At 36.5% G+C, this 23,351-nt stretch overlaps 1 protein-coding gene across 3 annotated transcripts in view; it reads left to right on the top strand.

The window, feature by feature from the left end:
- The window catches only part of LOC110033054 (flavin-containing monooxygenase FMO GS-OX-like 4), a 67,885-nt gene that overhangs the window by 25,838 nt on the left and 18,696 nt on the right, over positions 1-23,351 (top strand). The window contains exon 7 of one of the 3 annotated variants that reach the window (XM_020736909.1): positions 3,945-4,342. The exons of 1 other annotated variant lie outside the window; for it this stretch is intronic. In XM_020736909.1, the coding sequence (XP_020592568.1) occupies positions 3,945-4,121 (177 nt within the window). In that variant the 3' untranslated portion in view covers positions 4,122-4,342. Of the gene's footprint in view, positions 1-3,527; positions 3,859-3,944; positions 4,343-23,351 lie in introns of those variants that run through there. One more of the 3 variants, XM_020736910.1, reaches the window with a different exon arrangement.

The following is a 23,351-nucleotide window of genomic DNA, read 5'->3' on the forward strand; positions in this document are numbered from 1 at the left end:
TTATCATAGAAACATGCATGTTGAGATGCAATCCTACAATCTCTTCAATTGATCACAAAGTCAAGCTGAGTGCAGAAATAGAAGAGTCAGTTGATCGTGAGAGATACAAGAGATTGGTGGGATGTTCGATCTATCTTAGTCACACGCGTCCCGACATCTTATTTGTAATGAGTGTTGTGAGTCGCTATATGCTTGATCAGAGGAAGAGTCTTCTAAGGTACCTGAAGTGTGCACCAGAGAAGGGGGTGATCTTCAGGAAGAATGTACATGTAGGCATTGAAGGCTATTGTGACTCTGATTGGGCAAATTATGTTGATGATAGGAGGTTCACATCGGGATATTGCATATTTGTAGGGGGCCACTTGGGCTCTGTTTGGCGCAACTGTAGCTGTGCTGGCTCTCAGGAAGCTGCTGCGGGAAAGTAAATGTGGGGAAGCTGACTTCTTGTTTGGCGCAGCTGTGTGAAAATAGCTGTGGGACAACTGTTGCTGAAAAAATGACCATAGTGCCCCTGTTTGATAAAACTGTTTAAAAGAATGTTATAACAATTACATATTTTAAACTTCCGAAGCAGAAATTCATTTCTAAACAAAACACTTCCAAAGTTCAGAGAACACTTTCAACATACCAAGGACGATTTGAAATATGCATAAAGACTTAGATGTATTTCAGTAATATTGTCACCGATGCAATTATTATTGTCATATACTCACATCTTCTACCGCAAATGTAGCGAAGTGAACCACTGCTCACTAGCATAATCAAAGTGCAAGAATGATAAGAAAATTCAATGCAGTTAAGTAATATGCTTTATCTCTTAAGCTATTAATTAATGAACCTGTATCATTCAAGGACACCTTTATCTTAATAAAAATAGCATAAAGAACATAAGATTATATTCTTTTTTTAACATTAAAGAAGATCATTTTCAAGAAACAGAAAAACAAAATTCTATCAATTCGGGCTTGCAAATCTTTTGGATTTGGGGAGCATTACATACATGCCATCCGATTCTTACATATTAACTTATCTAACACCAAAAAGAAGCGAAATACACGTTTGTCTGCTTTACTGTTAATCCAACAAAACACCCTTAACTCATCGAAAAATGGTAGGGATTTTGGGTGCTAGAAAAACAGAGAAGTAAACCGCAAGATTTTTTTTTTGAGAATATTAGGGCAAAATCTGATATGGGGCTTACAGATCAAGAGCATCCAAAAAAAAAAAAATAATGCTATTTACCGCAGCTTCAAGGACGAGAAAATGGCCGGCGTGAGAGGAGGGCGGCCTTCGGAGAAGAGGAGGGCGGCCTTCGGAGAAGAGGAGAGGAGAGAGTTCTGCATCGTGCGACGGATTTGTTTCGGACGGAACCGGTCGGAGTAGAGGAGAAAAGGGAGAGATCGCGAGCACCGCTTTCACAGGGTGAAATGTTTCTCAGGTAGGATAACGGGGTAAAAAGCCGGGTGACGAAGCTGGGAAGCGGGTTACCATTCACAGTCGGCGTTCAATCGAAACCGCGGGACGCCGCTGTTGCAACGCCGCCCCAAACGACTCAAAAAAACGTTGTGCTGCCGCGCCGCAGGAAGGCCGCTCCGCCAAACAGGTCCTTGGTCTCTTGGAAGAGCAAGAAACAATCGGTAGTAACGAGGTCAACAATATGGGCAGAGTATAGGGTCATAGCCTTAGGTGTTGCCGAGATGATGTGGCTGAGAGCCTTGCTCGTAGAGCTCAAGGTGCACCAAGGAGCTCAAATGAAGTTGTGTCGCGACAAGTCAATGATCAACTTCGCCAACAACCCGGTGCAGCATGATAGAACTAAACTTTTGGAGATTGATAGGTTCTTCATCAAGGAAAAGTTGAATAACGGACCACTGAGCTAAGTCATGTAGCCATTTGAGAGTAAGTGGCCCACTGCCTCACTGCCTCACTAAAGGACTTGGCTCATTAGAGTTGTCTAAGTTACGTGGTAAGATGAGCTTAGTGAATATCTTTTGCCCATCTTGTGGGGAGTGGTGAGATTTGTATCTATTGTTGGGTCCTATTTTTAAATAGATGAAGTTTAAAGATTTATTTGTAAATATTTTAATTTGTAAGGCTCTATATAAGCTCGTCATTAATGAAATGACGGGTGCTTCTTTTTTCTTGAGCAATTTTCTTATTAGTATCCCTCAAAATTTTTGTTTCGTAAACCTTCTATCGTTTCAATTAATGTTGGAAATTTGATACTTCAAAGTTTTAATGGCATTATGGCTAAAACAGTTGTGTATAAATTACATCAAAGCCCAAATTTTTTTGGGCTAAATTATGCTCACTTCAATATAGGAATGTAGTATTTCGCTCCGTTGACTTTTTTGTGCTTTTATCATAGGTCCTCAACGTACAAAAATGAAGAGGCTACATTTTTTGAATATTTTTTTATTGTTTTAATTATTTTTGAATAACTTTTCTTTATCAAATTTTTTTCATATTTTTCTATTTACATCTTAAAAAATGGTCGAGCAAGATCATCCCAATGTCATATAGCCACACTCAAATACAGGCATAGATTTTTTTCTCTTAGAGGTAAAGTGAACATTCTTCACCCAATTAGATTTGGATATTATAACTTGAATATAAGATAAAAATCTTTTATTTTTTTAATATTATTTTAAAACTAATTCAATACACAATTTCAAATTCTTTTTAAGGTGGGCCACCCCCAACTATGTGATAGTTTTTGTAGTAGAAAAGGGTTTCAATTAACATTTACAAATAAAATTTTGACTTTTTCTTAATTTGGAGTTTGTTTCAAATAACTTGTTTGCTGCATTGTGTTGTAGACTGTCACCATAGTTCTGTTTGAGGGATTGTTTTCTTTTTTTTTTTTGCTATAATTTTTAGGGGAAGTTATTTTTTATAGTAAAATCTTTTAAAGTGTGGTGTTTGTAGGAAAGCTACTATCCAACAATAACAACAAGAAGTCTATGTCCCACTAAGTGAGGTCTACTACATGATTTATTTTTCTCTATTGTGTCTTATTTAGTGTCATATTTTCATTCAATTCAATAAATTGAAATTATTTTTGTACAACATGCCAAATTCTCTTTAAGTATACTCTACCATTCTTGACATAGTCAAATATAAAACACCTGTTCTCCTAACATGGTCATTTGATAGTCTACGTTCAACATGACAAACATCTAAGCCGATATTGGGTAGCAAGTATTTAACAGGATTTACGCATAGATTTAACGTAAATCCTCACAAACACGAAAAACATATTAGGTAACTCTCGGGCTCCATGAAATCCAATTTTATCTCTTTTTCGTCTATTTTGTGACGTAAATCTGAATTTACTAAATCTAATTATTTAATGGATTTAACTAATTTAGCTTAGAAAAAAAATTCAGAGGCATTTATGCCAAACATGTCATATAGATTTAAGTGAATTTAATATTAACTGAACCAAACACTATTTTGGCTTTGATAGCATTTGGATTGTTAAATCCGAGATTTATCAGATTTATTAAATCTTACTTAAATCCTAGTTGCAGCCAAACAACTCTTAAGACGACTGACTCTCTAATCTTGTCTCATCACTGGAGGTACTCCAACCTTTTCACAGGTAAAATTAAAACATCTCCTGTCTAATTTTTTGAAAAAAAATAATTTTTAATAATTCCCAACATAACTTTCTAAGAAATTCATTTCTCAATCATAACCATACAATCACCTTTTGAAAATAATTACAACCAAAAAAATCCCTTGATGATGAGCCTCATAAATCTTTTGAAAAGCTCTTCAATCTTGGCTAATTTTTTAGCGCAGTGAGGGCCTCTGGTTATTTCCTTGAAATCTAAACTAAGTTCTTAATCTACCCAAAAAATATCCAAGTTTAAATCATTATGCATTAGAAAAAAATGATTATAATTTACTCAAAACACTGTTGGATGATTGAGCTGCAGTTTGAGTATGATGACTGGCTGGCTAGCCAATGCGGTTGCCCTCCAGTTGAAGAGTGGAGGAAGCAAATGTATGAAGAAACTGCAAAGAACAGGATCGAACGGCCTGAAAGCTACCGCGATGAGTGGGAGGATGACGATTTGGTCGCTGCTGCGTATCATGATTTCAAGAATTCTTGATTTCTTGTTAAATTTATATCCCAGACTTGCAATTTTTTTTTTTCAACCTTTCCGGCTCAATTTATTGTTCATATATTTGTAATTGGATTTGCTCGTCTCAACTAGGAAAGGCTTATGATAAGAGAATGTATTATTTGGGATGACATTGTTCCCCCTTTATGTGAATAGAATTACGTACCTGTTATAGAAGACAAGTCTTTTTCATGAATGAATGTAATGGGGCTGCTATTGCTGTCTGTCCTCTTTCAAAAGCAAGCAAATTCCTGTAAATCAATCAATTGAAAACTCAGAACTGTTGAAGATATGGTTGCCGTTTTTAAGACAATTGTTGTTTGATATATATATATATATATACTTTTTTTTTTAATATTTGAGTTAATCGTAAATAATTGTTTAGGGTTTACAAATGAATGACCTTCAAGGTTCAGAGTTTTCAATTGATTGATAAAAAAAATCGCAAACAAACATTAAAGATCTCTTGTTTGTGTTGAATTCAAATTTGCCTTGTAGATCATTCCCATGCATAAAACGTAGGAATTGAGGGAGGGAAGAGAGAGAGAGAGAGAGAGAGAGAGAGAGAGAGAGAGAGAGTGTGTGATAAGCAACCAAAAATGCCTTCAGCGGGGTAAGCTGGGGGTGTTCCCTGAAACCTCAAGACTTGTTTTATATATTTAAAGAAGGTGTTACAAGAGAATGGGAGAGATGTTTAGATGGTTTGAAGGCTCAAATAGCCTCATCCTCTCCTTGAAAAAAATCCTTTCTATAGATCATAGGGGTATCTAGAAAATTACCCCAGCTTTAATATGGGAGTTACAGTTTATCATTATCTTCATTAGCATCTTTTAATATATTTGACATTTTTTCATACATTTGGGGCCTTTTCATATGCCTGACATCTTTTCATTGATGGGTTAATCTGACGAGGTGGCCAACCGGTCTGTTGGGGTGGCCGTCCGATCTTTGCTATCGTCGGCACTTTTCAGACATACAATTTGAATTAAGTTTATTATTATTTGAATGAGGATTTAACAATTGAAATGAGCACCTTTTGAAAGCCCTACACTTCAATGCGGACTAACAGTGAAATAGAACACCTTCTTAAATCCCGACTGATCTGTCAGGCCATGCTACCATCCTCTATGCACCACAAGTGGTTGTAATCACACCAATTAATATAGATTTGACCAAGTAATCCTTTACATAAACTGGTGTATTTGAAACTGGTTTAAATCCAACAATTACATATACATTGAAAATGAATTTGAAATGTATTATAATTTTACATTTTATTTGAATTCCATTTAAATGAACATCTAGATTTTTTAAACTCTTATAAAAATAATGTTATGCACTCTCTTTGCAGCAAACAAAACAACCCTTAGTAAGTATATAATTGAAATTATTTTGACCTGAAGAGGGCAACTGCACCTAAAGTGGTTACTCGAGTTAAAATGAGCCCAAATTAAGTATTTCAAAAACAATTGAGAATTTTATGATATCATTTGATGAATAAAATGTTAATCAAAATGAGCTTCTCAATTAGAGGTGAATAACCAGCCCAAACTAGATGTTATTAAGGCATTTAAATGCCTAATAATTCATGATAAAAAAAAAGTAATATTGGTCATGTGATAGAATGCTAAGGTATTTTGGTTAAATTTATTAAAGTGCAACTCTACAAAATTATAAATAGATCCTCATGATATTTAAAAAAATATTGACATGAAGTTTTAGAAAACATAAAAATCTAAAGTATAAAATATTATTTGAATACTGAAGCTAATGATCACTACCAGCAATTGTCGTCATTCGACCATCACATTGGATTGTCATCACTACCTAATCATTATCACTTAATTAATGTCGCTCCACTGTCATTTTTTTTAATTATTATTGTTACTCAATTTTCATTGACCATCTTCTCTTGACCATCGATATCACCATTCATTGCCCCTTTGATATTCACTACTATACTTGTAAGAATTCAAGAATTTTAAGCTTCGTAATTTTTTTCTTTACCAATTAAGAGGAAGAGTATAATTATGTAAACTCGTTTATATAATGTTATTTTAACTCGGCCAAGTTTTATAACTTTTGCCTTCATCAAATTTTCCAAACAAAAATTATGGCGCCTTCTGTGATTTTCTTTTTCTCTACGTGAATGCATGTGGTCTTCATATAAAGTTAAAAAATATAGTTCTCAATTCTAATATACAATAAATTGACAATACCTATAGGATTCTTTCTCATCATCTCAAGATTTACACACTCTTTTAAAAGTTGACAATCAATCTCTCAAATAAAGATAGCAAAATCCAGTTGATGAAGGCTTCCCCGGTCTAACTCTAGAGAATCATCTTAGAAAGATAGTGCAGAAACAAACTTAGAATCATTTATTTTGTAAAAGAATATTTGATAATGTGTTATGTCACAATGGAATTTTCCTACCATATAATCAAAAAATTAGGACCAATTCATTTAATGGCACCTATCGAGGTTCTATTCAGTATCATATAAAAGTTTCTCCTCCACCGCAATCTCTCTAATATTTCTTTGACACTAAGAATTCAATCCATTTATATTATAATTCATTAATAGCTCATAATCTTTATATAGCCTGAGTGGATTTGCCCAACCTCATAACCTTAATTCTCCTAATAATATTATAAGAAATAAACTTTAATGATATATTAAAAAAAAATCTTTTTAAGATAACGAAATCAACTTTCTCTCGCCATACTTTCCAAAAGTCCTCATCTCTATACGATGTTATTCTCCAACATCCTATTTCATTAAGGTTCTAGTTGTGTGTTATTGATGCCTATGATGGTTCCTCACATTGATCACTAGCATAATTAGTATGCTTTTGATGTGCTTATCTTTCAGCATCGTGATCGGTATGCACCATGGCTCGAGTCTTTATCAAGTAGAATCTAAACTTATCAAAAGAATACACTATAGTCAGTAGTTATTTCTTTTGCATTGGTGTAGTTCACTTGGGCACCATTGAGAGTCTAAAAAGCATTGTATATTACATAAAAAATCTTATCTCTCCTCTGGCCTAGAACTGCTCCTACAACGTAGTCACTCGTTTCACACATAAACGCAAATGGTTACTCCAGATCCAGTGCAACAAGGACAGATGTTGTGATTATCTTAGCTTTAAAGGTCTCAAATGTAGCTAGACAAACCTCATCAAAATAGGACACATTCTTTTCTACAAATGACACAAAGGCTTAATGATATTAGAAAATGTCTTTAATGTATTGATGGTCAAATAGAGCGTGTCCTGAAATGCTCCTAATCCCTTTCACTGAAGTGGGTGGGGGTAGTTTCTCTATCACATGAAACTTGGCTAGATCTACCTCTGTCCCCTTCTCAGAAATCTTATGGCCTAGAAACTATCCTCTTGGTGAACATGAATTGACATTTCTCTCGGTTCAACATAAAGTTTGTGTCCTCACACCTTCACAATACTTTTGCAAGATTTTTCAAGCATTAGTAGAACGAAGCTCCAAATAAAGAGAAGTCATTCATGAAGATCTTAATCCTAGTCTCAATCCATGTCACCCTTCCATCAAAATCCTATGCATGCAGAAGGACATGCTTATGCTTTTTATGTCAGTTATGATCCACCCAAGGGTTTTATAAATATCATAAGCATTTTCATCAGTTTATCCTCGTGCACCCCACTAAATTTTTGGAATGATCACAAGTAAAATTGAAGACTTTCCCAAGTAGGCATACTGGAAGTGATTTGGTAAGGCTTTAGTTCTAACTCTGGGCCTACCACTATGGATGGCACTTAGGGCTTGACATTCAAGGTCATGTCTAGAGGTTTAAATATCTCCCTATAGGTCCTAGGGTTTCCCTCTAACAGTCAAACAGATTCATTTCTTGATGTCTTACTACCATCCTCAACCACCATTTTCTCTACCGAGTCTACTTCTAAAATTTAGAAATTTGGCTCAGTACTACCCCTTCCACTATGTCTACCCTATGACACTAACTTCATGGGTCTTGAGAAAATTTTAATGACTTCAAAATATCAAAAGTGGTCTCCTAATCATTCACCTTCATGGTCAACTTCCCCTTTTGAATATCAATCATTCCTTAGCTTTCTCCATGTTTGGACCACAAAATCGACTGAGAATATGAATTTGTCCACTTTAACTAGTACATCCTCTATGATTCCCATATGTTAGGCTAAGAAATGATCTGCTAAATGGATGACCAGATTGGTAGGTTGGGCCTTTTCTAGTTTTAGTCTCTTTAAGATGGATAGTGGCATTAGATTTTTGTTGGCTCCTAAGTTACATAGGACCATCCTTATAAATTTTGATCCTATGACATAAGGGAAAACAAAATTATTGAGGTCCTTCAACTTTAGGAGAAACTTCTTATGCCAAATGGCACAACACTCCTCACTCAGGGCCACTATCTCTAAATACTTTAATTTGCTTTTCTAGATCATGATGTCTTTCATGAAATCAACATGACCGGACATTTTATTTAAGGTCACTACAAAGGGTATGTTATGGTCAGCTTCTTAAAAACTGTAGAAATCTTGAAAATTGTTCGTCTAATTTTTATTTTTGCAACTTATGGGGAATGATGGTGGAAGTCTCTCAGGTTTCTTCCTAGTGGGTGGGATAAGTCTCTCTAACTCCTTTGATGGGGTCTCACTATCCTTCCCTAAGTTAGGGTTTAGCTCAATAGGATTCTCCCTCCTTGTGGTTTCTTCCAACTCCTTCCTATTCCTTGGCTTCATTGCAGTTGCTCCTTACCCTTCTCCTTATGGTATACTTCGATGTTAATGGGAAGTGTACCTGGGGGGTCATTGTTCATTGTAATTTCCCCTGTCCTAATTGATTTTTTATGTTCATAATAGCTACAACTTGGCCCTGTGAATGATTCCTCATTTGTAAAACTAGCTCCTCCAGGGATGACTTCTTTTCCTTAGGCTGGACATTGGCTAGGAATCTTAGTGGATGAGGTTGTTTTGGGTATTTCTTTCTTTAGATGTTCCAATTATCTACATGGTTGGCTTGATGGTTCCCCCACTGTCAGTTTTCTACCACTTCGTTGTTATTTTTCTATTACAAATTGGGGTGGTTCTTTCAGCTTAGGTTGTGGTTATTTGAATAGGGGTTGTTCATCTTATTTTTTATGGCATTTAGGGCCTCTAAGGGCGTAGTGCTAAGATCTTCTTCTAGTCCATAAATCATTTCCTTACTTGATAGAGATCCTGTCACTAAAAATAACCTAAAGGTATCGTACTTCCTTAAAATAATAGCTACTTTGGATGCTAGGAAATTTAGCACATCATAATCATGCAAACTAGCCACATATTTCAGGGTAACTCGCACCGAGAGCCATTGAAAACTATTGTTAGTAATTTAACCAATGAATTCATAAGCCTCCTCAAAGGTTTTGGACATTAGATATCCCCAACTGCAACATCTAGAATAGATCTTAATTTAACCACTAACCCATCGTAAAATGTCGTGGCATTCAGTTAATAGGATAAGGTATGATGTGGGCACCTCCTAAGAAACTCCTTAAACCTATCCCAAGCCTTTTAAACGAACTCTTCCTCAATTTGGGTGAGCAATGTGATGTCATTCCTAGGTTTTGTTAAAGGAGGAAAGTATTTTTTCGGGAACTTCTGGGCTAGGTCAGTTAAAGTGGTATAGTATCTTAGGGCGAGGGATTTCAACCACACCTTGGCTTTTTGCCTGAAAAAGCAAGAGAACAGCCTTAGCTTAATGTCATCGTTGAGAACACCATTGTATTAGAAAGAGGCATAAAGCTCAAGGAATATTGCTAAGTGAAGATTAAGGACCTTTGTGGGTATTCCTCCAATTTGATTGGTTTCATTGCATAATTGTGAGGGTTAGCCATCTCTGGTGTCTCAGATAATGCTTGTGCTCTTCTAAATTGTCTAAAGGTCCACTCAATCTCAAGATCAAATTGTGTCAGGTCTACTTCCACACTCATATGCATAAACTAAGACAAGTGAACATGTGATCCTAATCTAAAAGGCAGACACAACAACACTTCAAATCACACACACATAAGTCTTTCAGCACACAAACAAACTTAGTAAGCAAGAAAATAAACAACACAAAAAAATAGTTATTTTTAGACTTTTTGCTTTTATTAATCTTTGGCTTTTTAGCTTTTTGGCGCCTGCAAGAAAATGACATAGCCAACACAAGTAACATAATAAACAAGAAAATAAACAAATGGAAAGCAAAAAATGCCAAACTTAGATTCAAAGCGGTTCAACTACAGCTCTCTTAACATCATAATATTTTTTAATGCATTTCCCAAACAAAGACATCAATAACTTGATGGTTAAAAAGTTGTTGTGAGGCAAGACTCCAAGCACACAAGTATATATGGCAAGTAAGATGTAATTTTTTGAGTGTGCATGTTGAACCCACGAGGCAAGGGTTAAGATCGAATCCGACAGTTGAATCTCTAGTTTACTAACCTAAGGTACACAGTTTAATGTGATAAAAAAGGTAAGAATAAAATCCTGCAATCCTAGTAAAAACATTAAGTAAATTAAACATCAACATGTAGAAACACTGAAAGCATGAGATTGGAGGTCTTTTAGAGGGGAAGAGGTATATGCTTCTGTTATTCATGTATAGTGTGTTTTCATAATTTTCCTAGAAACTCCCCTACGTGATAGCTGTCAACCAGAGATGACAGTTCTCTTTACACATGCCTAGATCATTAAAAGAGTTAGAAATTATTTTATATTTAAGTGGGTGCTTAACCATGTTTCATTTCACAGGAATCTTCATATTCTATGTCTAGTTTGCAAAATCCTAAATGACAGTATGCTTATTTCACTAGTTTTTTGTTAGTTAACTTATTCGTTCTACTAGGCAACGAGAAAAATTCCTAGATTGTGAATGGTTTTAGCTTCTTAATGGGTCAAATCAAGAGTAAACTAAGTTTAGAAAGATAGCACAACAACTTGCATGCATCATACACATGGAAAAATGTTATGGGGAAATCATATGCATGAAAAATAATGAAAAATAACTGTCCTCACATCACAAAAGCATAAATGAAATTTAACTATGAGACATGTGAGAGAAAATCCAAAACTGAGTCATTGCAACCACCAAAAACCAATACGTATATGAAAATAAAAACTTACAACCAATTTTCCTCTCCACAAAAACAGTGATTCTTGTCATATAATTAGGGCACACACATCAAGCTACCGTATTGTGTGTCACCGCTGGCATGGTTGGGGAGAGATGGGAGGAAGTGTTGAACACTAACATTCTAATCACCGGGGCGATTATCCACTATTACAAAAAAACCTTGACAAGAGTTAGGGGAGAGTTGAGGTGAGAGAGTCCCTTGAGATATGAGTTCTCTTCATCGAGTCTACCAAGATTTTTTGATGCACTAGCCTGGGAGGTTGACTCTCTTACCACTAGTATCGAAGCGCTAAGCTGGGAGTTGCATGAAAAATACTAATACATGCATCAATATTTTGCTACGGAGCAGGAGCTCCACCGGTGAGAGAGCAAAACATTGTATCAGACCTAATCATATTTTCTACACCCCCACCATTCTAGGCATTCAAGTACAACATCGCACCCATGAAGGCCAATGATGATGATGAGGAAGGAGGAGAGAGATGCGTTGCATTACTTGTTTTTTTGTGTATTTTCTGATAAGCTGATTTATTTGTTGGAGTGTGATTGCTTTATAATTGTATATGTTTTTTTGGATTATGTAATACATTGATTCTAATGTAATCCTATTTACTTCTATTATTGCATGCTCTGGTTTATGACTTATGAGTATTGTGTTGATATGAGAAAATTCATTACATGTTTTGTTGTAACTTATGCACACATAAAGATAGTGTATCTACTTTCTTATTACTGTTGCACGTCTGTGATATTTTACCCCCTATTTTTACTTGTCCTCATTGTTGTTATATAAATTTTTATTTCGTGAGGGTAGGGTAGAAAACAGGTTTAGGGAAGGGAGCTTCACACATTTATTAGCCTAAAAAAAAAGTCTACTAGTATGCTTAGATTTATTTGATATTATGCATTATTTTATGAACCCTTGCTATTTGATAATGAAAGGTAAAATTTCTTAAAATAATGTGAAAGCCATCCAAAACTTAGAAATTGAGCTCTCAATAGTAAACTAATACAAGAATTTAATCATTATTCTTCTTAACATAAATGTCTCAAAATATTTAAAAAGGTATGCCTATAAAAATGACTAATTAATCTAAGATTTTTTAAAGTCTTAAAGCTGAATTCAAACAAGGAGACTAAAAGTGGGGTTTGAATTGATTTATATGATATGTTGAACTCACAATAAGAGGTAATTAAGATATCAAACTTAATGAAAATTATAGGCTCAAAATTATTTAAAATTCTTACTTAACTGGATATACTATTTCTCCCAGAAAAGAAAAACAATAAAAAATAGAGGAAAAAAAAAAGAAAAAAAGTGAAAAACATTTTAAGCAAAGCTAGTTTGAAAAAGAAAAAGGATTGCTATATAAGAGAAGAAGCTTACGATTAAGTAGAATAGTATTTCAATTTCAAGTTTCTAGCTGACCTCCCTAACTTAGATAATTTAAACACCTTCTTAATGAGAATCATGGATCCTATGAACCAAGAAATAACGAAGGGATGACCGATTGTTTGAACAAGAATTAAGATCTTAAAATCACTTGAGATTAATGAAATTACTTGTAATCACACCAAATTAGTGAATTGAAGAAGGTCTCTGTTAAGAAAAAACAGATTAAAAAAGGGTATAAGTAACTATAAATTCAAAAAAAGCTTCGCTGAAGATGGAAATCATAAATCTTTAATAGATTCTCACCCTACATTATTGAAAACAAGGGCATCCTAAAAGACAATGGCAAACATAATTCTTATGAAGTTAGTGATAGGATTACTTGAGAGCATGTAAAATATAAGTTTAGGAGATTTGATGTGAATGAAATATGTGATGAATTGTATGCATTTTTATCTTAGTTACCACTTCCTTGGGTTCAATAACCTACAAAAGAAGACAATGCAAAAAAAAAAAAACATTTTGTTATACATTTTGTTATCACCAATCGTGTGTGTCAATAATAAAAACACTCAAGCACATCAAAAACAACAATGCAACAACAAAATATCAAAATAATACCACAATAACGCCAAAGTAATACCATAATAACACCACAATAATATCATAATCCCACCACAATAATATCATAATCCCACCACAATAACACAACGATCCCACCTTAATAAAACTGAAACATTACAACTCCAATAACACCTAAATAAAATCACAACATTAGTATAACATCACAAAAACAACACAATCCCACCTCAATAACACCACAATCCCACCACATTAAAATCGAAATATTACAACTATAATAACACTTAAATAATATCACACTAACATCAGAATACCACGACAATAACACCACACTCCCACCTCAATAACATCATAATCCCACCTAAATAAAACCAAAACATTACTTCAATAAAACCTAAATAACACCACAATTCCACCTTAATAACGCCACAATCACACCTCAATAAAATAAAAATATTAATGTGATTTTATTGTGGTGTTATTGAGAAGTTATTATAATATTATTGAAGTGTTATTGAAGCGTAATTATGTTGTTATTTTTATATAATTGTGATTTTATTTAGGTTGTTATTGTGGTGTTATTGGAGTATCAGTGTGGCGGTATTGCCATGCAAATATTGTTGTATAGTGGTTTTATTTGTGTCGTCCTATTATGGTGTTATTGTGATTGTATTGCAGTGTTATTAATGCAATGGTATGATATTATTGTCAAACAAATGTGGTGTTACAACAGTGTCATTGCACAATGCAAGTAAAAACTATATGATGTAAGTGCAACTACATAAACAAAGTTACCTGGATGTCTTTTATTGACTCTTAGGCTCTTTGGTTTCCTAGTATTCTTCCATTCTTTTATATTAGCTTGCTTGAAAATACTAAAAGAAGTACATGAGTTCGCACCCAAAACTCTAAATCTTTACTCAAAACTTGTTTTCGGAAAAAAACCTAAACATCACAAGTCATACATGAAGAGAGAGAAGAACTTCAAATGTTTCTCACCCGGCAACTGACGGTGTGAAGGACTCCAAACGAACAAATCTCTAACTACCGATGTCTCAAATGAAAACTACAATGTGAAACCCTAGTCGATGACAATAGAAGTAAATAGAGATCGAAGATCCGCTCAACAGGATTTTGTTTTCGGAACGATGGACCAGGTGTTATGATTTGGTGCGGAGCATTTACTTTTCGAAGTAATGAATTAGTTTAGACCTGATCATGCATTAAAATAAGAAGTTTTTAAAATTTTATTATTTTCATGTGGCAACACGAAACGCATATGGTGCGATATTTTTTCTGTTGATGAACGCGCATTCATACCGGATCCCCTCTACTCCCGCGCGCGCGCTCTCTCTCTCTCTCTCTCTGGATATCTCGGCTCTTCCCCGCTTTGCAGCAAAACCCTACGCCGTGTCTCAACTCAGAACCCAATTTCCGCAAATGTGCGCGTTCCACTCATTTGAGCTTCTGGATCCCCTCTCCAATTTTCTTCTTCGAGATCGCCTCATCACCAGGCCGAGGTTCTCCTCCTTCCATTCTCCTCTAGCCCTCTTGGTATTATCGGAGGAAGGATATCTTGATTTCGATTTCGGCATTTTGTACCATAGCTCCATCCCTGTCGATCTCCGTCATTCATATTGCCATCACCCTCATTATCCACATTATCATCCTCAATATCATCATTTTCCCGCTTTACTGCCCTCGGAGAACTTCTTTGGTGCAGCCGCAGATCTGATCTATCATATAAATACGGAAGAAGAGCATTATGTCCGGAGCCTAGGCAATGGGTTTGACACTCTCAAGCTTGGGCTTGATCTGGGCTTTGGCCGCCGTATCGGCGCTTCAGAGAGTAAATGGAAAAGGACTGTTGAGATCAAGGGATTTGATCAGAAATACAAGTGCACAGCTGAGTCGAATGGAGCGATTAAGAAGGGCGTGAGATGGACGGTAGATCACCTGGGAAATGGAAAGTACGCGCCATTGTGCCGGATTTATACGTTCCATACTTCGTCGGTGTCAACGCAAGATGTTTGTGACAGGGGTGAGAAGGAAAAGAAAGTAAGAAGGACAATGCCACGCTTTGTGGAGATCGATGAGAAAACGGATCAGCAAGTAGTTTCTAAAAGACAGGTCTGTGATTTTCCTCTGATGAATTGTTTTCGAAGCATTTCCATGAATATGAATATCATCTGCGGAACCGTTTATTCCAATATTCTTATATTTATAATAACGCTCCCTGTTTTTCTCTGTTTTCAAAAAGCATGACGGCATGGTTACGTATGTATGTTTGAATCTACCTCAAAATTAAGGATTGCAAATTCCATAAGGAAATGATGTAAATGAGCAATAAACTATTGATGATTATTTGTATTATTGAATATTCTTCTCTTAACATTATGAAAATCTCTTAGTCATACATTTTGAATGACATTCGTAAGAACTTATAATTTTTTATATGTAAGTCATGGATGAAAAATAGTATCTTTCCCAAGATTGAAGAAGGCGTTAATATAATAAAATAGGTACGTGTCGTCTCTAAAATTTTGGTAAAATTGAAGCTAGTGCCTCTGTGACATCTAAGCGCCATGCTTTATGTCTTATGCTTTGGGCATTTGGCTTAGGCGCCTAAGTGTTAAGTTGGGTGTATGGGTTCTGTTTAGCTCAATCTTGCGCCGATCTTACTACAATTTGATCGAATAATTCAATGCTTGGTTACAAATGTTTGCTATAAAATTCATTTAAATTAATCTTCTCATTCAAAATTCAAAAATCAAATAATTAATGTAGTTAAAATCTCAAAACAAGCAGAATTTCATGCGTAATTAAAAAGTTAAATTAAAAATAAAAAGTTTAATCTTATCGAATTCTTTCATATTTATCTTTGCTCTTCCTCAGGTAAAGTCCAACTAGAAATAATTTGGAGAAATATGACTTAGTAAATACACATAAAAAGATATAAAGCACTACATAATTATTTGATTATGATACATTGATAATTAAAATTCAATCTGGCTATTCAAATGGTTAAGGTTAACAGACGCTAGATTATAATTCAAGCATTGTTTCAAAAGGGACAATATTTTTCTTCTAAGAATGTAAAAAGAAAAAAAAAAACAAAATTTAAAAAGCCGCATTTGTGTTAGTTGGACCGGCGACACAGCCAGGCAACGTGGCCTCAATTCACATTCCTTGCCCTTCAATTCTTTTCGGCCCTCAATTCACATTTCTTGGCCTTCATATTAATGCTCATATGCTACGATTAGCTGATTTTCAACTGCTAATTGCTAAATTAATGATTTCTCTAGCTTGTTAGAAAGTTAGCAACCTCTCTTTTGCTGTAAGATTTTAAGGAATCAGACTTGGGAGCTGACAAAACTTCCACCGGGGAAGAAGAAATTGCACAACAAGTGAGTTTACCAAGTGGATACTGCGTTTGATGGCAGTAAAAGGTACAAAACCGGACTTATTGAAAAGGGCTTTCAGCAGGGGCAGGATATTGCTCATGCAGTGAGAGTTGTAAGCAGATACAAGAGTAAGCCAGGAAAGAGCTTGGTGGTACAAGGCTACGTTGACGGTGATATGTCAACTGTTACTCGTGAGAAACTAAAGTTGTGCTCGACTTTAGTTGGTCTTCGAGCGTGAAGACGGGGGCTTTGAGTTGCAGAAGCGTAGGATATCATGTTTGAGGAAAAGGTCGGTACAACTATTAGATGATGCATCCAGTAGGTGATGCAGTTTGTATCTCAGTCTCCAAGTGGGAGAATTGTTGAGTAATGTGAAGACCCGGTCCACCGCAATTTAATTAGCTTCCTAATTAAAAATCTCACCTACGGCTCACCTACCTTCCCACCTACCACTCACCTATCGCTCACCTATCTCCCACCTACCGCTCTCCTGGTATCTATAAATAGTCTCTTATGACTTGTCATATCCAAGCCAAGTCAAGCAAGGTCAAGCCAAGTCCTCTAAGATAGAAAGAGAGGAAGAGAGAGAGAGGAAGGGAAAGAAGATAATAGAGATTTTCTTGTAAACGTCGAGACGCTCGACGGTGCAATTGCTCGCAGAAATAAAATCCTCTGCAGCTTCGTAGACGTTGACAAATTTGTCAATTCACGTAAATCTGTGTCGCTCTGGTGTTTTTCTGCGTGCAATTTTTCTCGTTCAATTTTTCATTTTATTTTCGTCGTTTTTTCACAGCACCTTACACATGGTTAACAAGTAAACATGGTACAAAGTGGAAATTGTTTTTGTGTGCGGGTGATGATGAACTGCTTTTTAGTGAGGAGCAACTTAGTCAATCAAGAACATATTTGTTTTCTAATCTCTATTGTTAATTAAAAAACTTATTCAATATCTGTAATTATATTTATGTCTATTGTTAGATGATTGCATTAATAATTTTTTTCCTTAGATTATAAATTCTGTAGTTGTATATGTCTATCTATTTAAGAACTTGTTAATTCTTTCCTATTTGTTCTTCTATGATCCTGTTGATTTCAGTAGATCACATTAATTTTTAAATCTTCTATGCCCAATACACAATAAAGTTATAAGAAAAACGAAACAATCATTTAACACCAAAGCCATAAAGTTAAGCTTTCACAAGAACAGTAAATATTATTCATAAATCAAAAGTTTTATAATTTAGTTCATACTTTAATAAGACAAAACACAAATATAAAACTGAAACCATTCATGTTTGCTTAAAAAAATGCAAAACATTGGTGAAACAAAACCTGAAATGATGTAATTTCTAGCCTTTTATTTGCAACCCTTCTTTTTTCCCCATAGTCTATCGTAAGTGTTCTTTTTGTTCCACGCTCCTACACACACTCTCGACACACAAAAAACAGGTCTAAGTCTCCTGTTACTGTCCCTATATTCTTCTATTACAGCTAGCATGGCGCTGCTCAAGTAACTCCTTATGCAACTCGCCAACCGGTTTTGAAATTGTTCCAAGACTGGATTTGTCTGGCCATTGTGCCATTGCGCTGTCTTATGCAGTGCCGAGGATTTTTGCTTGTAGCTCTGCAGCGCCAAGCTTCAGTGCTGAAGTATCTTATTTTTCGGCGCAAAGTTGCTCCAACTTGTGGCGTAGAGGTGCCATGCTCTTTGTCATGAGCATCCTTTCTTCCATTCTCTAGCACCGCGACACCGTAGATCATCATTGACTTGTGCATCCAAAAATCTCTCATAGTATTTACGTTTTCCTTTTGTGTTTGGATGTGTGTTGGCCCACCCAATGTAATCTCCATTGCTGTTGTCGATGTTGCACTGGCATAGCAGGTCCAGTTTTGTTTCTGTCATCCGGGATGCAACCGATGAACATCTTCTCTGATGGGAGTTTATTTAAACAACCTATTTACTACCTTTTATCTGGCTTAGTTGGATTTTTTTAAGATTTTTTATGAGGGTTTGGGCAGCAGAAGCATTACCACGTAAATACTAGCATTCACAACTAAAAAATGTTTTTGTAGGGAACATGGTTGTCTTATTTGGCACACATCATGATGCCTTTGGTGGTTTCTCATTCATCACCATGATTTGATCCTTCCTACTGTCATAAGAAGCGCCATGATGATCTTCACGGAGTACATTGCGGCCCCCCCTTGGCTACATAGGGGACAAAAATTTATAATTCCATCCAAAATTTTCTGTTACTTTTCTATCCTGAAAAATAGGATTTGAGGTCTCGATATATCGTAGCTTTTGGTGAATTTTAAAAGTAGGATGTTGAATAATAATAAGGTTTCTTTACTATTGATACTTCTGTTGAATTTTGTTCCCTGAAATTTCTCTGAAATCCTTGCTTTCTTTACGCATTAACGTTCGGATAAGAGTAAAATTAAAACAAAACAATATTTATCATATCCAGCCCGGAAGAGCCAGCTGTGATTTCAGCTGATAAATATCATACTTTTAATATTAACAAAAATTTATTTATTGAACATAACGAACATGGTAATTAATATGTTTTCTTGGCTGCATACTGCTTCTCTCACTTATGCAATATACTCCCTCCGTATGGGAAAACTGTTCAGGGCTCAGTGTGCAGAGCCTATTTTGAAATTGCTTTGATGCCTTCCCTTAAGTTCAATACCTCGTTGGACTCAAGAGAGGGCAAAGCAGAATCCCTCTGCACTGTTGGAAACTCACCAACGGAATTCAAAAGAACTCATGAATTACCAGCAATTGTCAATGCCCCATCTTTTTGCCTTACTCCATTTAAATAGTAGAAACATATTACAAACCTCCCATCCCAACTGGAAAGATAATAACCTATAAAATTACTTTTAGGAAAGCAAATAAAGGAAAACATAACATGACAAGAAAAACTTTAATTAACTTCTAAAACGGGAGCCATTAATTGAGCTTCTTAATTCAAATTCAAAATTTGAATTTTGAATTTTGAATTTGAATTTGAAACTTTTATTAGGATTTATTGCCCTTCCTGATTTGTCTCGGTTTCCAATTCTCCTCCATAATTTGAAACTTTAATTTGAATTTTGAATTTGAAGTTAGGATTTATTGCCCTTCCTGATTTGTCTGGGTTTCCAAATCCTCCTCCATAATTTCCTTTGGATTTGCATCAATTGTCGGCGCTCTTGAAGAACTTGACACCAGCAAGTTATGTTGACGGTAAGTAGCAAAAAAATCTGGATTTAAATGTTGGAGCTCAGATGCTTGTAACCAAACCGAGTCCAAATTTGGACAATTTTTCCATTGGACTAAGAATTTGAAATATCCTCCACGGCGAGTCGAAACAAATTGATGGTCTAAAATGACAGCAATCTCATCTCGTGGTATTGTATTTTCTGACATTCGCATGATCGATGATTCGTTTCGAGCTGGTAGTGCAGAAAAGTCACGGTCATCTCCTTTGAATGCAGTAAGGTCTTCAATGTTAAACACTGGGCTGATGTCAAAGTTGGAGGGTAGCTCAATAACATAGGCATTAGTTCCTAATTTCTTGATAACTTTAAAAGGGCCTGCTCGGCGGGCATGAAGCTTGGTAAAACTCCCCGGAGGAAAACGTTCCGGCCTTAACCGAACAAGGACCAGATCCCCGTTGTTAAATTGACGATCCTTACGTTTTGAGTTTGTTGACGCTGCATAGGAATTTGTGTGGAACGTAAGGCTCCGCTTGCATTCTTTGTGAATAGTTTGCATATAACTAGAAAAATCTGTTGCGGCCTCACTTGGCCTGGGTGGCAACGGTAATGAGTTGATAACTATTGGAGTGTTGGGTCGAAACCCATAAACCACTTCGAATGAAGCACAACCTGTTGATCTATTAACAGAGTTATTGAAGGCAAACTCTGCATGAGGAAATATCATATCCTAGCTGGTAACGTGATCTGCAACAAGACAGCGTAGTAAGTTCCCTAAACTCCTATTGGTCACTTCAGTTTTACCATTAGTTTGGGGGTGAAATGCACTTGAAAACATCAACTAAGTTCCCATTTTTTCCCACAGTCTTCCAAAAATAGCTTACAAATTTGACATCTCTATCGGACACTATGGAGGATGGGACACCATGTAAACAGACAACCTCCTTCATGAATATTGTTGTAACTTTGGATGCATCAAAGGTTTTGTGGCATGGAATAAAATGGGACATCTTAGAGAAGCGATCTACCACCACCATGATTGAGTCGTATTGCCGAAGAGTCTTGGGCAACCCAAGAACAAAGTCCATACTTATGTGTTGCCTTTGCCATAGTTTGTCCGGAATGGGAAGTGGTGTGTAGAGTCCAGGCTGCTGCTTGGTCCCTTTATTGAGTTGGCAAACTCGGCATTGGTCAACCACAGTGTTCACATCTCTCCTTAGTCGAGGCCAATAGAAACGATCAACCACAATAACATAGGTTTTATCGTACCTGAAATGCCCCGCCAAACCCCCATCATGGAGTTCGTGGAAATTAGAAACTCTCGCATTTACCCGCGCGGAATGCAGAGGCGGGTCTTGAAGAATAAGAAGTCCTTCCGCAGCATGTAGTCATTACTTGATGGCCGGTTGTGCTTGAGATCATTCCATACCTTGCTGAAATCTTCGTCATCGGCATACTCGGTTTTGAGACTGTCGAATTCTGTAGTATTGATGGTAGATAAATGTAACACATGAGGCCTTCTGCTCAAGGCGTCTGCCACCTTGTTCTCCGCCCTCGACTTATGCTTAATAAGAAATTCAAATTGTTGTACGTAATCCATCCAACGTGCATGTCTTGCATTCATTTTGCTTTGACAATTTAAGTGCTTCAAAGAGTCGTGATCGGTATAAAGAATGAATTCCTTATGGATTAAATAAGGCCGCCAGTGCTTCAATGTTTGAATTAATGCATAAAATTTCATATCATAAACTGAGTAACGCCTGCGAGTCTCGTTGATTTTTTCACTGAAAAAGACAATGGGATGACCTTCTTGACTCAGAACACCTCTGATTCCCACATGCGAAGCATCACACGCCACATCGAAAATTTTAGAGAAATCTGGCAATTTGAGTAGCGGTGCTTGTCCCATTTTTTTTTTAATCTCATTGAAGGCTTTTGTTGCCGCAGCACCCCACAAAAATTTTTTTTTTCAAGCACTCAGTGATTGGGGCCATTATGGTGCTGAAATTGCGAATAAATCGTCAATTGCAAATAAATCGTCGGTAGAAGGTGCCCAAACCGTGGAAGCTTCTGGCTTCAGAGAAATTCCAGGGTGTTGGCCATGCCTGGACAGTGTGCACCTTTACGGGATCGGCCTCAACTCCCTGAGATGATAAAACCGAGGAACTTGGCACTTGTCTTCATAAACGAACACTTCTCCCTATTAATAAAGAGTTGTTCCGCCTTCAAGACCTTTAGTACATGTTTGATGTGGCTCAAATGTTCCTGCACGCTTCGACTGAAAATTAATATATCATCAAAGTATACTACAACAAATTTACCCAAAAAAGGCTTGAGGATTTGCGTCATGACCCACATGAACTTGTTGGGAGCGTTCGTTAATCTGAAAGACATAACTAACCATTCAAACAACCCATCTTTTGACTTGAAGGTCGTCTTCCATTCATTCCCTGGTCGAATCCAAATTTGGTGATAGCCACTCCGCAGATCTAACTTTGTGAAAACAGAAGAGCCACTTAGCGAGTCTAACATGTCGTCGAGCCGTGGGATGGGAAATCAATATTTCATGGTTAGTTTGTTGATTGCGCGGCTATCTACACACATCCTCCAACTACCATCCTTCTTCGGTGTCAATAAAACTGGAACAACACAGGGACTAAGGCTTTCTCGAATAAACCCTTTGCCTAGCAAGTGCTGAATTTGTCGGTGAAGCTCTTCATTTTCCGTTGGACTCATCCGATAGTGTGGGATGTTGGGCAAAGTTGAATCGGGGATCAAGTCAATAGCATGTTGGACTTCCCGAAGGGGAGGGAGTTGATTCGGCATTTCATCTGGCATGATATCTTGGAATCCTTACAGCAATGCTGAGAGCTCCGGTGGAACGTGATCGTCCCCTTGCATCGCCTCACGTGTGACTATCATAAGCACCATCTGGTGGTCACGCATAGCGCGAGTGAATGGGTGCATCACCAGAAATGGGCACACTTCCTTCTTTGCCTCAAATTCTGTAACCTGTAAGGGATCTAGAACAAACTTTTTACCTTTAAAATCAAAGGAGTAAGTGTTAGCATACTCGTCATAAATTACTTTCCGATCGAAGAGCCAGGGTCGCCCTAATAACAGGTGGCAAACAGTCATAGGAATTACATTGCACCATGCTTCATCTGCGTATATTTTCCCCAACGAGAAGTTAATCAAACAACGTAGCTTCACAAGGACGGAATTAGTTTCATTAACCCAACTAATTCGATAGGGAGCGGGGTGCTTTTCTATCTTTAATTTCAGTCGTTCTACGGCGGTTTCAGAAATCACATTCATGACACTCCCATTGTCAATAATTACGTTCAACGCCCGACGTTATGCTCCAGCCGTGTATGAAAGATATTGGCGCGCTGACACTCGGGGTTGGTATGGAGTTCTTTTTTGATCCCGTCAATACTCTCTTGATTACGCA

The sequence above is a fragment of the Phalaenopsis equestris genome, unplaced genomic scaffold (genome assembly GCF_001263595.1).
Source record: "Phalaenopsis equestris unplaced genomic scaffold, ASM126359v1 Scaffold001081, whole genome shotgun sequence".
NCBI classification, from domain to species: Eukaryota; Viridiplantae; Streptophyta; class Magnoliopsida; order Asparagales; family Orchidaceae; genus Phalaenopsis; species Phalaenopsis equestris.